General features: G+C 38.8%; 1 protein-coding gene across 1 annotated transcript in view; it reads left to right on the forward strand.

The window, feature by feature from the left end:
* Positions 1 to 15,278, forward strand: part of SERAC1 (serine active site containing 1) — a 57,820-nt gene that overhangs the window by 20,281 nt on the left and 22,261 nt on the right. Inside the window, exons 4-9 of the mRNA XM_021693106.2 lie at positions 1,292 to 1,328; positions 3,805 to 3,941; positions 5,094 to 5,183; positions 6,334 to 6,465; positions 8,970 to 9,091; positions 10,097 to 10,225. Coding sequence (XP_021548781.1) covers positions 1,292 to 1,328; positions 3,805 to 3,941; positions 5,094 to 5,183; positions 6,334 to 6,465; positions 8,970 to 9,091; positions 10,097 to 10,225 — 647 coding nt within the window. The remainder of the gene's footprint in view (positions 1 to 1,291; positions 1,329 to 3,804; positions 3,942 to 5,093; positions 5,184 to 6,333; positions 6,466 to 8,969; positions 9,092 to 10,096; positions 10,226 to 15,278) is intronic.

Here is a 15,278-nt window from a genome sequence, read left to right on the forward strand (position 1 = left end):
GGTAGCAATACCTGACGATTATGGGTAATGTATCCGTAAAGGTTGTGTTCAGTGCATGTTCACTGCATATGGCTTAAATTAGTAAAGTTTTCATTTTTCTTATATAACAGGGAGTCAAGAGAGACAGTTTAGAGCAGGAACCACAGATTAGCAATCCTCCTGTCTTCCTGCTCCATTAACTTTATTGTCCTCATGGTCACAACATGGTTGCTGAATCTCTAGACATCAAGAAGGCAGAAAGGCCAAAAGTCATCTTATGAAGCTGTGTCTTTTTATTTGGGGAGGGATCTCTACTTACAGACTTCCATCTATAGCTGATGGGCTACAACTGTGTTGCATGGCTAGCCCTAGCTGTAAGAGTAAGGAATTTGAATATTTTTAGATAGTAATTAGGTTGTGTTAGTAAGGATTAAGGGGCTTATGTGGATCAAATAGGCAGCTAGATGTGTCTTCCACTAGGAGATTTTTTTTATATTAAAAACGTTTTCTAAGTTCCAAACAAATTTATAAGTAAACTGGTAGAATGTAACCAGTATTTTTTTTTCTTAAAGATTTTATTTATTTATTTGACAGAGAGAGAGAGACAGCAAGAGAGGGAACACAAGCAGGGGGAGTGGGAGAGGGAGAAACAGGCTTCCCGTGGAGCAGGGAGCCCGATGCGGGGCTCGATCCCAGGACCCTGGGCCGAAGGCAGACACTCAACAGACTGAGCCACCCAGGTGCCCCTGTAACCAGTATTTTTAGTGGGGCTATATTCATATGGCACTTAACCACCAACTATAACATAATTACTTTGGGAAAAGTCGTTTTGTGTCCCTGCTTCACAAATATGATCCCCCTCCCCCCAGTATCATCCTAGTAGTGATAGAATTCTCCCCAGTCCCTTATTTAACTGGTTGTGAACTAGAAGGAGTCAGAAGGCAAGTTAGCTTCATGGCTGTCTCATTCAGTGGAAGCACTGCAGGCCTGGCAACGTCCCAGGTGCAGTAACACCGGGGTCTCTACTGGTTTGCTGGGGATGACAGAATAAGAGATACAAGAAAGGGAGAATAGTAGGAAGTGAGAATGAGTATGAAATACAGAGTATATTTTTATACCCAGTGCTTATTGTTTCGTTTGTCTACATCTGGGGATAGGAAGCCTTTTGGAAAGTAATTCATCATAATCATGGAAAAATATCAGTAACTTCTTATCCAATTATATAATATAGGTAGAGACACTGTTGCCTATTTCCTGTCACATTTTAAAAAATGAAACTCATTACATTGACTTTTTTCCTTTCTTTTTGAAGGAAATATAATAAAGTTTACTGGATCACTTATTTTAGGGTAAGTGTCAACTATGAAATATTAATTGGCTTCTTTATACTACTATATGAAATCCCAGTGGAGGTGATTTACAGTAGAATGGGGTGGCAATTAGGTATAGATTTTGGAATTAGACAGGTGGATTAATCACTGGTTTTACCACTTCAGTGTTGTCTCGATCCAGTTACTTTACTATCAGAAGTGTCTTATCTTAGGTCCAAGGGTACAATGGGGATTCTACCCGCCAGGCACTGTTGCTCTGAGAAAAGCCCTTGACCCATACAGAGCAGGCGCTCACTAATTAGCTTCACATATTAAAATCACATCTTGTGATTCTAAAGTGGTCAGAAAGGTAAAAATTGACTGTAGCCAAAATTATTTTTGAAAACCCCTTAAATCACCATACAGCGCTCGTGAAAGGAAATGGAGGCTGACTGAGAAAACCAGATTGACATCTTCCATCTCATGCTCTTCAGAGGCGCATGCTTAATGAATGGAGTGACTTTCTTCCCTTTTTTTTTGGAAGGGGGGTTATATATATTAATATATGTCTAATACTATTCTGTATTTGTTAAAACACTTTTTTACTATTATACATATGAGATCGTTTATTTATACACACATACATATATAACTCTTAGATGCTGAAATGATAAAGGAGATGGATTTGGCATTTTATTCAAATACCAACATTTCTCCATGACATTAATGTAAGACAAAACATAGTTAGATGACTTTTCCCTTTGGATCATTCCAGGCAAAATATATAGTCATGTACTTTGTCTATTTCACGGTTATGTTCAGGAGTATAGTGAAAATTAATCACATAATTTCTAGTAAAGAATTTTGTCTTTCATGCAAAGCACAATAAAAATATTGAATGCATTTGCTCTTTCTGGGTGCTCAGATGGTACTCTAAGAGAGGAGAGGATTCTGTTTCTCTGGTGCTGGCCAGTGTCTGGCCCTTCTGTCTTACCTGCTTTAACTTTGGGATGTAAATCAAAGGTCAGGAGAATGCTTATATAACTGATTTTACTAAGCCCTGAATCTAGACAGTGCAGCCTTTGTGTCTGGATTTAGGGAGTGTGTAGGTCAGTCTGTTCAGGAAAAAACCCCTTCATTTTGGGTACATAACAAAGAACATTGTATTTCACACCTAAAAATTGACTTTATGCATAGCTCTTAGGAGAAATATGCTGGTGATGGGAGTACAAATTGGCTAAACTTTTTAGAAAAACAGTTTGGCAGTATCTAATAAAGTTGAATAGTATGTATACTTTCAGAAAGTCTGTAATTCTCCTTCTTAGATGAGTATCCTAGAGGAACATATACACATGTGTACAATGTAGATGTATAGGGTGTGTAACAGGATTGTTTGTAATAGACTCAAACTAGAAATTCCCTGAATACCCATCTGTGATAGAATGGGTAAGTTGTGGTATATCCATCCAATCACTGAGTCACATACCATATGAAAATACAAACGTATGAACTACTGATACATGCAGCACTGTGAACAAATGTCACAAACAAGAAGCTGAGCAAAAGAATACATACAGTGTGATTCCATCCTGATGAAGTCCATAGACAAAACTAAGCTCTTGTTTAAGGATGCATGTATAGATGGCAAACTATAAAGAGAAACAAGGACATTATTGTAATAAAAGTCAAAATAATAATTAGCTATAGAGAAGAGAGAGTGGGTCAAGATCAGGAAGGGACACACTCTGGGCTTCTGGGGGTACTGTTAATGTTCTGTTTTTTGCTTGGATATTGTAATTATTACTGTTCATTAAACGAAAATGTGTGTACATGCATTTATACATATGTATATAAATATAGTGTATGTTATATCCACATTACTGTGTATATATTATGTTTTTTAATAATAAGGAGGACAATTCCACAACAAAAAGCTTAATATAAAAGTGTGGCACGGGGCGCCTGGGTGGCTCAGATGGTTAAGCGTCTGCCTTCGGCTCAGGTCATGATCCCAGGGTCCTGGGATCGAGTCCCACATCGGGCTCCCTGCTCCTTGGGAGCCTGCTTCTCCCTCTGCCTCTCTCTCTCTGTCTCTCATGAATAAATGAATAAAATTAAAAAAAAAAAAAGTGGCTCAATCAACAGGGTATATGTTGAGGAAATTTCTGTTTGTTATGGGGTGCAAATCACTAGTGTATATGAAACTTTTCGTTCAGAAAACATTTTATTTCGTTCAGTGTTTACTAAGCACTTATTTTTGCCATCCTTTTTTTGGGAAATTCTGCCCTTAACCTTTTTTCACCACTTGTAGGAAATATTATTCTCAGTCCGTAGGCTCAAGAGCTCAGCTGTTGTTCAGGTTGAGCCATTCAGTTTATGTGATACTCAGGAATCTGATGAGCTCCATAACCAATATAATTCTGTTATTCTGTCATGTAAAAAAAAAAAAAAAAAAGTGGCTCTTGTGTTACCTTTAGATCACTTATTCATGATGAATTTTTTGTTTCTTTTTCAGCGGTTCTTTATTTCTTACATATGAAGTTCTGGCCCTGAAGAAATCTTTGACATTAGATACTCAAGTAGTAGAAAGAGAAAAAATGAAGTCATATATATATGTGAACACGGTTTCTTTAGATAAAAGAGAAAATTATGGTAAGTTTATGGTAAAGTAATCCCATTTCTGTGAAAAATGGAAGCTAGTTATTAAATTTTAAAATGAGTATTTAAAACACAATATTAACAAGGTAGGTTCAGCTCATTCTAAGAGTCAGCAAATCCTGTGAGAACCAAGTTCCTAAAGAAGTAATTGAAGACCAAATTTTGGACTTCCATATTTAATTCAGGTTTGCAACTCTCCTGTAACTAAGTGAAGTGAAGACTAGCTGGCTATTTTAGTCTAAACTTGGAATTCCACACCTTAGTGGAGGTCAGTTCGGAGGCTGGCCCTCAGTTTAGCAAGTATAAAAACATGATTTTGTCACTTAGCTTAGATATATTCCTGCTTCAAGGGATTTATTCATGCAAACTAAAATCATGATATGGATTCATAAATCTGAATACTAACTTACTAAAGAGGGAAAAAAATCTCTCACAGAGGCTAGAAAACCTGTCTTTACGAGTCAGAACATTCCTCTTCTCTGTATTTAGGTCACAGGGAAACCTAATTAGTAACCAGACAGTTGCTTGATGAACGTGAACTTTTAGAGGAGCGGCGTATCTTTTCATCAGGGCCTGGGTAGCCTGTTGAGGCACTGCCTTGACTTTCAGCTGCCTGTTCCTACACTGTCGGCCAGACTAACCTTGTCTGCTACAACGTTATGTTCTCTGAGTGAGGCAGATTCTACTCTTCCCTTTCTATTGCTGTATAAATCACCATCTGTCCTGTTGGCATTACAGTTTCAATTATACAGATGATTTTTATAGTTTACAATTTATCCATATAGCAAAGCTTCATCTCCATAGTAAGGCATCTCCAAATTTCAGTTTGAGAAGGGCTATTGTTCTGGAACATTTTCCTGAATGTAGTTAATCCTATGTTGCATATGAGGATTTTGTTAGCTTTAGTTAGTGTTTTTGTTTTTGTTTAGTTTTTTACTTTTTTCCTGACTTGGAGAGCAATCTTATTTTGGGATCTAGAACTCTGTGTTCACATAATGGTTTTAGTTGTTTTGATAGTGACACTAAAAGAAAAAATGCTGTTTTATATTTTTTGAAAAAATTTAGTTTATACATTTTTCTTTAAAGTAGTGGAGTGTAGCATTAAGAATATATACTTGGTTTTATCTAAGTTTGTAATCATCTTAGGAATCACCTACCAGGCAAGAAAAGAGCTTCACAAAGCAGTAAGAAAAGTATTGGCAACATCAGCCAAGATACTGTGGGGCCCATTTGCTGGTAAGTATCAAATATTTAACTTGGAGTCTTTATCAATGATCTGAAAGTCATTTGATGATCAACTTGAGATCTTTTTTTTCCCATTTCTTATACTGACATTAATTATAGCTATGGAAAATTAAGTGACATTATTCTCTTGGGCTATATTTAATTTTAAGGGTGCTTTTAATTTTGATGCCTTGGACAGTCTTCTTCCTTCCACTTTATGGATGTATTGTTGTTAGATAATATAACAATAAATATTGAGATTAAATATACCGTTTTCTCTTGATGAGTGTTTTAAAATTTTAAATTTGTTAGAAAATCACTCCCATGCTTTCTCATAATGAGAATATTGCATCAATAGTGTAGATTTTACAATCAAACAAATCTACAATACAGAGCTAGCTATGAAAGAGCTTACTTGATCTCTTTAAAAAGTTACCATCATGAAAAAGAGAGGTGAGAAAATTTTTAAGAATTAAAAGATACTAAAGAGAATCAAATCCTGGTTTTAACGAACGGCTCTGAAGGTATTTTTTGAACACTTGGAGAAATTTGAATATGGAGTTAGACTGGATTTTAGATGGTTTATGGAAGATTTTTGTTAGTGTTCTTGGGTGTTACAATGGCATTGTGAGTATATAGGAGAATGCAGGCTTATTCTTAGGAGATGCAGGTTGACTAAGAAAGGGTCAAATGTTACATCTGCAATTTCCTTTCACATGGTTTAGGAAAAAAATACACATCCATATAGATTAAGCAAATATGGAAAAATAAAAGTTATTAAATATAGCTGTACACATGTGGATGTTAAGGTATTTTTTTTTTTTTTTAAAGATTTTATTTATTTATTTGACAGAGAGAGACACAGTGAGACAGGGAACACAAGCAGGGGGAGTGGGAGAGGGAGAAGCAGGCTTCCCGCGGAGCAGGGAGCCGGATGTGGGGCTCGATCCCAGGATCCTGGGATTGAGCCCCACTTCGGGCTCCCTGCTCAGCGGAAAGCCTATTTCTCCCTCTGCCTGCCACTCCCCCTGCTTGTGCTCTCTCTCTCTGACAAATAAAATCTTTCAAAAAAAATAATTACTGTCTTAAATAAATGGAAGGGTAACATGTTTTAACTGTTCGCACTGTTTCTGTTGTCTTGTTCTTTTTTCTTTTCGCAAAGACACCTTCAGTACAGTTGATGTCGAGGATCACGAGTGTGCTACATGGCTGCTCCTGAGGAAGAGCCAGTCAGGGGACAGAGCGGCGCGACTGCAGGCCGTGCAGGAAATGTCAGAGACCCATCACTGGCACGGTAACATGGCCCTCCGAGCGCCTGCCACTCTGCCGGCTTGCTCCTGATCGCTGATATCAGGGGAAGGAAAGGAGATGTCCGGGAAGGAAAATAATTCAGGGAATCTGAATATTAAAATTTTAAAAAAGAAACTCCAGTGATAGAGAAAGTAGAAAACTGCTGGCCTGGTATCCAGATGTGTTTGATAAGAACAGGCTCAAAACTGAGGAAGATGTATTTGTGTAACTTTCTACCAGAACGAAGTTTTACTTGATGAGAGAAACTCTTGGTGCTGATAGTGATAGCCTAATATTATATTTGCATTTTCTTTTGGTTCCTGTTTAACGAAATATATATTTTAAAGATTTTATTTATTTATTTGACAGAGAGAGAGAGAGAAGAGCAGGGGGAGAGGTAGAAATAGGCTCTCCGCAGAGCAGAGAGCCCGATGTGGGACTTGATCCCAGGACCCTGAGATCATGACCTGAGCCGAAGGCAGACGCTTAACCGACTGAGCCACCCAGGCGCCCCACGAAATATATTTTAATTGCTTGCTGCACCATACAGTTATACTTGTTTTCACTTTGACAATTTACTTGGCTCTAATACTACCAATGAGTCAAGTGTACCTGATTTGTGTGTTTATTGTTTTTAAAGGAAAATTTAAAATATTTAATTGTATTTAAAAATTGCATGTTCTACAGTAAAAGTACATGAGCAAGAGTTCAGATCTGCTCTGATTATAGTACAGGGACTAAAATATACTTTATCAGTAGTCATCTTATAAAATGGGGTAAACAAAAAAGAATAGTTTTAGAGAAAAGTATCAGAATAAGATCTTTGCCTCCATACAAGTTGATTGATAGGTGGCTATATATAACTTATAAGCTTGTTCACTGTGGGTGAAGACTTAGAATAAAAATCTTTTTAAAAATCTACCTTCCAGGGGCGCCTGGGTGGCTCAGTCGTTAAGCGTCTGCCTTCGGCTCAGGTCATAATCCCAGTGTCCTGGGATCGAGCCCCTCATCGGGCTCCCTGCTCAGCGGGAAGCCTGTTTCTCTCTCTCCCTCTCCCACTCCCCCTGCTTGTGTTCCCTCTCTTGCTGTGTCTCTGTCAAAAAAATAAAATCTTAAAAAAAAAAAAAAAAACCTACATTCCAGAGGCGCCTGGGTGGCTCAGTTAGTTAAGCATCTGCCTTCAACTCAGGTCATGATCTCAGGGTCCTGGGATCGAGTCCCTGCATAGGGCTCCCTGCTCAGTGGGGAGTCTGCTTCTCCCTCTGCCCACCCCCCCCGCACTTGTGCACACACACTCTCTCTCTCTGTCTCTCAAAATAAATAAAATCTTAAAAAAAAAAATCTACCTTCCAGGACTCCATTTCAGATTTACTATATCAGAAAAATCAGAGTTGGAGCCCAGGCATGTAGATTTTGGGAAAGTTCCCCACTTGATCATAAAGAACTCACCCAGGTCATGAACTGCCATTATTAAAAATAATGCTTCAGTGGTTGTAATTTTGTTTTCGATACATAGTTTAGTCTATTTGGGCTGCTATAACACAAAACTGTAGACTGGGTGGCTTATAAACAAAATAAATTTCTTTTTTCTTTTTTTAAGACTTTAGTTATTTGTCAGAGACAGAGGCAGGCAGAGGGAAAGCAGGCTCCCCGCCAAGCAAGGAGCCCCATGTGGGACTCAATCCCAGGACCCTGGGATCATGACCTGAGCCGAAGGCAGACGCTTAACCGACTGAGCCACCCAGGCGTCCCTAGAAATTTATTTCTTACGGTTCTGTAGGCTGGGAAATCCAAGATCATAGTGCCATCACCACCTTGATGTCTGGTGAGGACCTGCTTCCTGGTTCATACATGACCGGCTTTTTACTATGTGTCCTCACGTGGCAGAGGGGGCAAGGGATCTCTCTGGGTCTCTTTTATAAGGACAGTAATCCCAGTCATGGGGGCTTCCAGAAGTTCCCACCTCCAAATACCATGACATTGGGAATTCTGTTTCAACATATGAGTAGGGGGGGACACAGTCATTCAGAGCAATACATAAAGGCTGGACTGGTTAAATCATGAAGGCTCAAACAAAGTACCACCATCTGAAACCTCACATTATTCATGGACATCAAGAGATGCAAAGCACCACACCATACCAGGGACAGTAGATGTCAGTGCAACCTCAGGTTTTTTTAAGTAGTGATCAAAACAGTTTTTAAATGCTAGAATTATTACAAAGAAAAGAAGAAGTTAAATTGGTTCTGACCTATCAATTTTCACATTTGAAGTTCAGTTCTTCAAAAGGTTAGACCGCGATATGCTTACATATATGTTGAGAATTATGAGATCAGGCGTGGAAATGTTGGATATCTGGCTTACCAGTAGTGTAAATGCAGTTGTGATTATGAAAAGAGACGTGGGAAATTTTGAATCACAAACTTATAATTTAAAAATTAAATGTTCATTTAATTCTTGAAACAACTATAAGCTAATTTGTGTGCTAATAACATACTTTTACAATAGATTACCAGTATAGGATAATTGCTCAAGCCTGTGATCTGAGAACTCTTATTGGTTTGGCACGAAGCAAAGAGAGTGATCTTCGCTTTTTTCTTCCACCACCTCCTTTGCCATCTTTAAAAGAAGTAAGTAAATAAAATAGTCCAGTGAGTGAAAAATAGATTAATATATCATCTTCACTTTGGGTGCAAAGTAACCATTCGAAAAGCAGTCTGTTGGCTACTTTTCACAAGCAGGTAAACAAGATGTAAACCTGAAATTGTAGTTCCTATACAAAGATTTCTTGATTTATCAGGAGATGTTTCTCTTGTGTTATTTTCCCCTTTTGGGCATTGTGAGTCTTTATACACCAGAAGGTAACTTCATAGCCAATCAACATTGAGGAATTAGGCCCTAGTTCTAATATTGCTGTAGATCTGTTTTTCTCAACACTTCTGACATTTTGGGCCAAATAATTCTTTGTTGTGGAAGGTTGTTCCGTACATTGTAGGATGTCTAGCAGCATCCCTGGTCTACTCACTGGATGCCAGTAGCAGTCCCCTCAGTTGTAACAACCACAACTATCTCCAGATACTGCTGAGTGTTTCCTGGGGTGCAAAAAAGCTCCTGGAGAACCACTACGTGTAGATATTAACATATCACTCTGCATAGGTTTTTACTAAACACTACATATAGATATTAATGTATTACTCCACGTAGATATTAATTACTAACCACTAATAGGTATTAGAGTGTGCTTCTTCAGCACCTTTCCAAGGCTTTCCTAGAAAATGAAAATCTGAAAACTTGCAATCAGTTATTGAAAAATAGAAAAATGAATATGCTAGATGTAAGTTATTAGAGAAAATCAGTAATGAGTTCTGGATTTATAGAAGCAAGGTTTAGTTAGAGTGTAATAATCCATTTTGAGTCAAGAGCTACACTTTGCAATAGGGCTTTCAGACTGAGGTAGCAGACATAGAAGTACAGAACTCATAATTGATTGTCTGTCCTTAGGTGGGCAACAGTTTTCAAGACTAAAAGCACTAATTTATCTCTGCTCTTTTGTTTTGGCTTTGGTTCTTTGGGTACTTTTGTTGTATTCAGTTGTTGAGCTTAATTATGAAAAATTTCCTTTCCTTTTATTACAGGATTCTTCCATTGAAGAAGAGCTCAGACAGTTGCTGGCTTCTTTACCTCAAACGGAGCTAGATGAGTGTATCCAGTATTTTACATCTTTGGCTCTGAGTGAAAGCAGTCAAAGTCTAGCTGCTCAGAAGGTTATCTCATTTATTCATTCAGTAAATATTTTGGAGTGCCCGTCCACCCTTTCTAGGATACTGTGCCAGGGGCCAGCACTTAGAAACTTAGAATAGTCATCCATTCAGGAACAGAATAAACATGTTGGCTCCTGGTCGTGTGCCAGGCACTGTTAGGGATGGTGGGGAGACAGGTAAATAAACAAAATCACAGAATGTATAAGAGAGATACGGGCTACTCTGAGAGCCCTTCACTCTGCTTAAGAAGTCATGTAAGGCTCCATGGAGGTGACTCTGAAGTTACATCTTGAAGAATGAATAGTAGACATTTCTAAATGTTTGTAGTGGGAGGGATTCACTAGAAGCCACGTTCAGCATCTTGCTGGATCCAGAAAGCTTCCTTATCACATCTCCATCATCTCAGACACCACAGCAAGCTCCTTACTTGTCTCTCCAGTTGTATGCCTTCACAGCAGCCAGAGTGATTAAAAAAAAAAAAAGACGTGAATTAGATCCACTCATTCTCCTGCATTAAGCCTTCCAGATAGCTTCCCATTACATGCTAAGTCTGAGCCCTTTCTGTGATCAAGGCACTGACTGGCATTGTTTATCAGAGTGGCTCCCCTTGGAGTGGTGACGAAATTGATAACAAGGTGCCAGTAGGCAGTCACAGGATGTAAAGTCTGTGTAGTGGCAGATGGTGTGCAAACAAGGAGACCGAGCACAGGTCAGAAGGGCACAGGTCAGCATGCCCAGCTGTACGTGCCATCTTGTCAGAGTTCTCAAAGTGCTCTTCAGGGTCCTTCACACCTTTGGAGTAAGACTATCTTTACACGGGAAAGCCATTCTGATTGAGGGCTTTATGTTCTTTTATGTCTTTCACCTCTTTGATTAGGTTTATCTGGCAAGGAAGAAGTCAAGCTTTCACTGTTTGCAAACAGCATGCTACTCCATATAGAAAACCCAAAGGACTCCACCAAAAAATTGTTAGAACTGATACATGAATTCAGTAAAGTCACAGGAAACAAAATCAACATACAGAAATCTGGTGTATTTCTATACACCAGTAATGAAGCAGCAGAAAGAAATTAGTCAATCCCATTTATAATTACACCCAAAACAATAAGATACCTAGGAATAAACCTAATCAAAGAGGTTAATTCCTTTAAAAAAACAAAAAACAAAAAGCACATCTTTAATTAAACATTAAAAAAATATTTAATTTAGTTTCAGTTCTGAGGCCCCATCTCATCAGACCAGTAAGCAACTCCATTTTAGTTGTTCTCATCTCCTCTCCCACCCTGCCACCCGTCACCCTCCCCCCGCCCCCCATTTAGTTAGGCTTCTCAGATTTTTTACTTACTAAGAAGTTGTGAGTGAAGAGATAGGAGGGGTGTCCATCTAGTTTTTACAGATCTGCCAAAACTGCCTTGTGACAGTCTCTAAGCACCTTTCAAGGGGCAATATGCTGCTTCTGTACAAAACTACCTCCTCAGGAGGTTACTTAGCCTTAGCAGATAACCTACACAGCTGTTTGGTTTTAGAGCAGAGCTTCTTAACCTTTTTATGCCATGGACCCCCCCGCCCCCCTCCCCCCCCGCCCCCCCTCCCTCCCCCCCGCTGCGGTGGTTTAGTGAAGTCTGTGAAGTTATTTCTAGATGCATAAAACACAATACATAGGATTACAAAGGAAACCAATTATATTGAAATAGTGTTATCAAAAATAATTTTTGTGGTATAATACAGTACTTCTTATTGATGCATTAAATAACAATACATTTAATTAGCAATAATCACTCCGGATACATTTAGAACAGGAAAGTTGAAATTTATTTTTAAAATATTTTAACTGTTTTGAAATAATTTCAAACTTCAAAAATTGCAGAAATAATACATTTCACTAAGATTCACCAATTATTACTATTTTGTCCCATTTGTTTTCTGACCCCCAATTTACTCCCCATCTCTCTGTAGATATATTTTATATGTCTGTTCACACATATTTACTGTTTTCTTCCCTGAACCATTTGAGAGTTAGATGTAGAAATAATGTCCTATCACCTCTAAAGACTTAAGTGTGTTGTATTTCCTGACAACATGGACTTTCTGAGATATGACCACAGTACAGATATCAAACTCAGAAAATTAACATTGATAGAATACTGTGATCTAATATAGACTCGATGTTTGAATTTTGCCGAGTATCCCAGTAATTCTTTTATGGTAGCTTATTGTTTGTTTTTTTGTTTTAAATCTGATCCATGTCTAGGATGAAACATTGCATTTGATGGTCATGTCTCCTTTTATCTGGAAAAATGCTTCAGCCATTCTTAGTCTTCATGTCATTGACATTTCTGAAGAATACAAAGTAGTGGTTTGCAGAATGTTCTCAATTTAGTGTGTCTCACGTGTCCTCAGGATTAGAGTCGGCTTATGCATTTATTGCAGGAACACAGCAGAGGTGATCTGTGTCCTTCTCACTGTGCCACATCCAGAAGCACATGATGCCAGTTGGTCCCCTTGTTGCTGATGTTAACTTGCCAGGTTTCTCTGCTTTAATGTTAATATATATTTTGTTTATAATGAATATAGGATCTGAGGGGAGAGGGGATGTTTGAGACTATTAGTCTATCCTGTTCCTCTTCAAACTTTCAGCCGTTGGTTTCAGTATCCTCTCAATGAATCGTGCCCAATAATGGTTATTCTTGGATGGTTGCAAAATAGTGATCTCCCCCCTGCCCAACTCTAACCATCCCTCTTTACTTCTGTCTACTGTAAGGAAAAGCTTTCCTTCCTCCTTCCTTCCTTCCTGATCCATGGATCCAGGGGCTCATGGATTATTTTACTCACTGGATTATAACCCAGTACTACTATTACTCATATTGATGCTCAAAGTGTCTCAGAATTGGTGTGGAAACCCCTTCAGGTTACCTCCCATGCATTTTGGAATTGTCTCCATTATTTTTTGAGTACTTCTTATTTTCTGACATTAGAAAACATTCCAGGCTCCATCTTAAACTTTCTCTGCTCCAGCTCTGGAGTCAGCTGAATCTTCAAGAAGCCCTGGTTCCTTCTAAGGAAGGAACAACCAGTGGTTGTTAGAAACCACCTTTTGGGTGTAAGCTTGCTTGTTGCTACTGGGGTTGCTTTTAGATCCTTCCAGCGACAGAGTTGGGGAAAATTGCAATTTTGTGTGGTTCAATTCAATGTGTAAATTTTGCTTCTTTAACACATCACTGTGAATGCTGTTGTTGCTGGGCTGAATAAGAATATTAAACTGAGGACTAGTCTGTCCGTGTATGGGTCTCAAGTAACTGCTGGTAGGTGGACACTAGATGGCAATGTCAATTCTGGGTCACCAGTATGAGGATGTGCAGTTGGCATTCAAAGGAATGAAGATCCTAGTGTTATTTTCAGAAAGCTGCAGCAAATGAGATGTGATAGGAAATTATCTGTGTTCTCTATTGCTGACAGAGTCACACAGATTACTACAGTTACTATGGTTTATTGTCTGTGTTTATAATTGAATGCAATGCAGAATTTCTGTGAGATGTCAGGAATAAAGACATAACGTTTTCCCACCCAAGCATATCCCCTCCCTACCCTGAATTCTATCTACCCCAGGCGCTTAAGGATGACCCTGGCTCAGCAGTTCCTATTTTAGAATGAACACCATTTATTTATTTATTATTTAACTTTATTAGTTGACCTTTCCTCTTATGCTTTATTATTGCCTTCTAATTTTTATACCTTACCCTTATTACTGTTTTTAACATTGTCACTCTTTCTTTTCCTCTGCATTTCTTTGATCCTTAAGAAATTGTTTTTTAGTTGCAATTATGGAATTTGATGTGTGGCATTTCTTTTTTTTTTTTAAAGATTTTCTTTATTTGACAGCAAGAGCGAGAGATGGAACACAAGCAAGGGGAGTGGGAGAGGGAGAAGCAGGCTTCCCGCGGAGCAGGAAGCCCGATGCGGGGCTCGATCCCAAGACTCCAGGATCATGACCTGAGCTGAAGGCAGATGCTTAATGACTGAGCCACCCAGGCGCCCCGATGTGTGGCATTTCTTAAATTTTTACAAATTTATGTAATCTTGCTCTATCTTAATCCAGTGATAAAGCAGCAGTAACCTATGTGTATTTATTTTCGTGTTAAGAGTTAGAATACAGGGGTGCCTGGGTGGCTCAGTTGGTTAAGCATCTGCCTTTGGCTCAGGTCATGATCCCCAAGTCCTGGGATCAAGCCCTGCATTGGACTCCTTGCTCATTGGGGAGCCTGCTTCTCCATCTCCCTCTGCCTCTGCTTCCCCTGCTTGTGCTTGCTCACTCTCTCTCAAATAAATAAATGAAATCTTTAAAAAAAAAAAAAAGAATATAATCCATATGACCACACCATGAGTTTGCACCTTTTATTCATTCCTTTTTGCTTGTGCTTTTTACTACCACACAATCTGCCAGTTCATAAATAACTTCAAAGCTTTGCTGATGAGGTTGGAATTGGAACTGTATTCTTATATCCCACTTATAAAATGATCAAGAAAAACGCAGAATCCTGGGTCATTTTTTCTCCTCCTTTTTCTTTCCTTGAAGCATTTAGCTTAGAAAGAGGTCAGATGATTTGAGGGTGTGAGGTAGGGAGAGGGATTTGGGGGAGGCAGGTTGTGGTGGTAGATCTTTAAGTTCCCCACCCTTCAGTTCACTGTTTGCCCTCATGTCTGCTAGAGGAGAGAGTGACGCTTAATGAGTTAGTCCCTCCCCAGCCCTCGATTTCAAGAGTATCAATGGTTGAGATTCAAGCATGTTTAAACTTGGAAAAACAGAATGTTACATCAGAGAGGAGGGCATGAGTAAGAATTATAGAATGGCCAAACATTTTGTTTACTAGGTTTCCTGAACCATGGGCCCTATACATTAGCTCAAAATGTGGAAATTTATGGAATATATTTCACACTGGGCTTTCTATACACATTTTTGAAAAACATTACCTTGTAGTTGAGCTCTTTTACCAGCAGGTGGCCTGTAGGCACAGTTATGGCCCCTTGTTCCAATACAAAGCGCTTCAGAGGAGGACTA

The sequence above is a fragment of the Neomonachus schauinslandi genome, chromosome 8 (assembly GCF_002201575.2).
Source record: "Neomonachus schauinslandi chromosome 8, ASM220157v2, whole genome shotgun sequence".
NCBI lineage: Eukaryota > Metazoa > Chordata > Mammalia > Carnivora > Phocidae > Neomonachus > Neomonachus schauinslandi.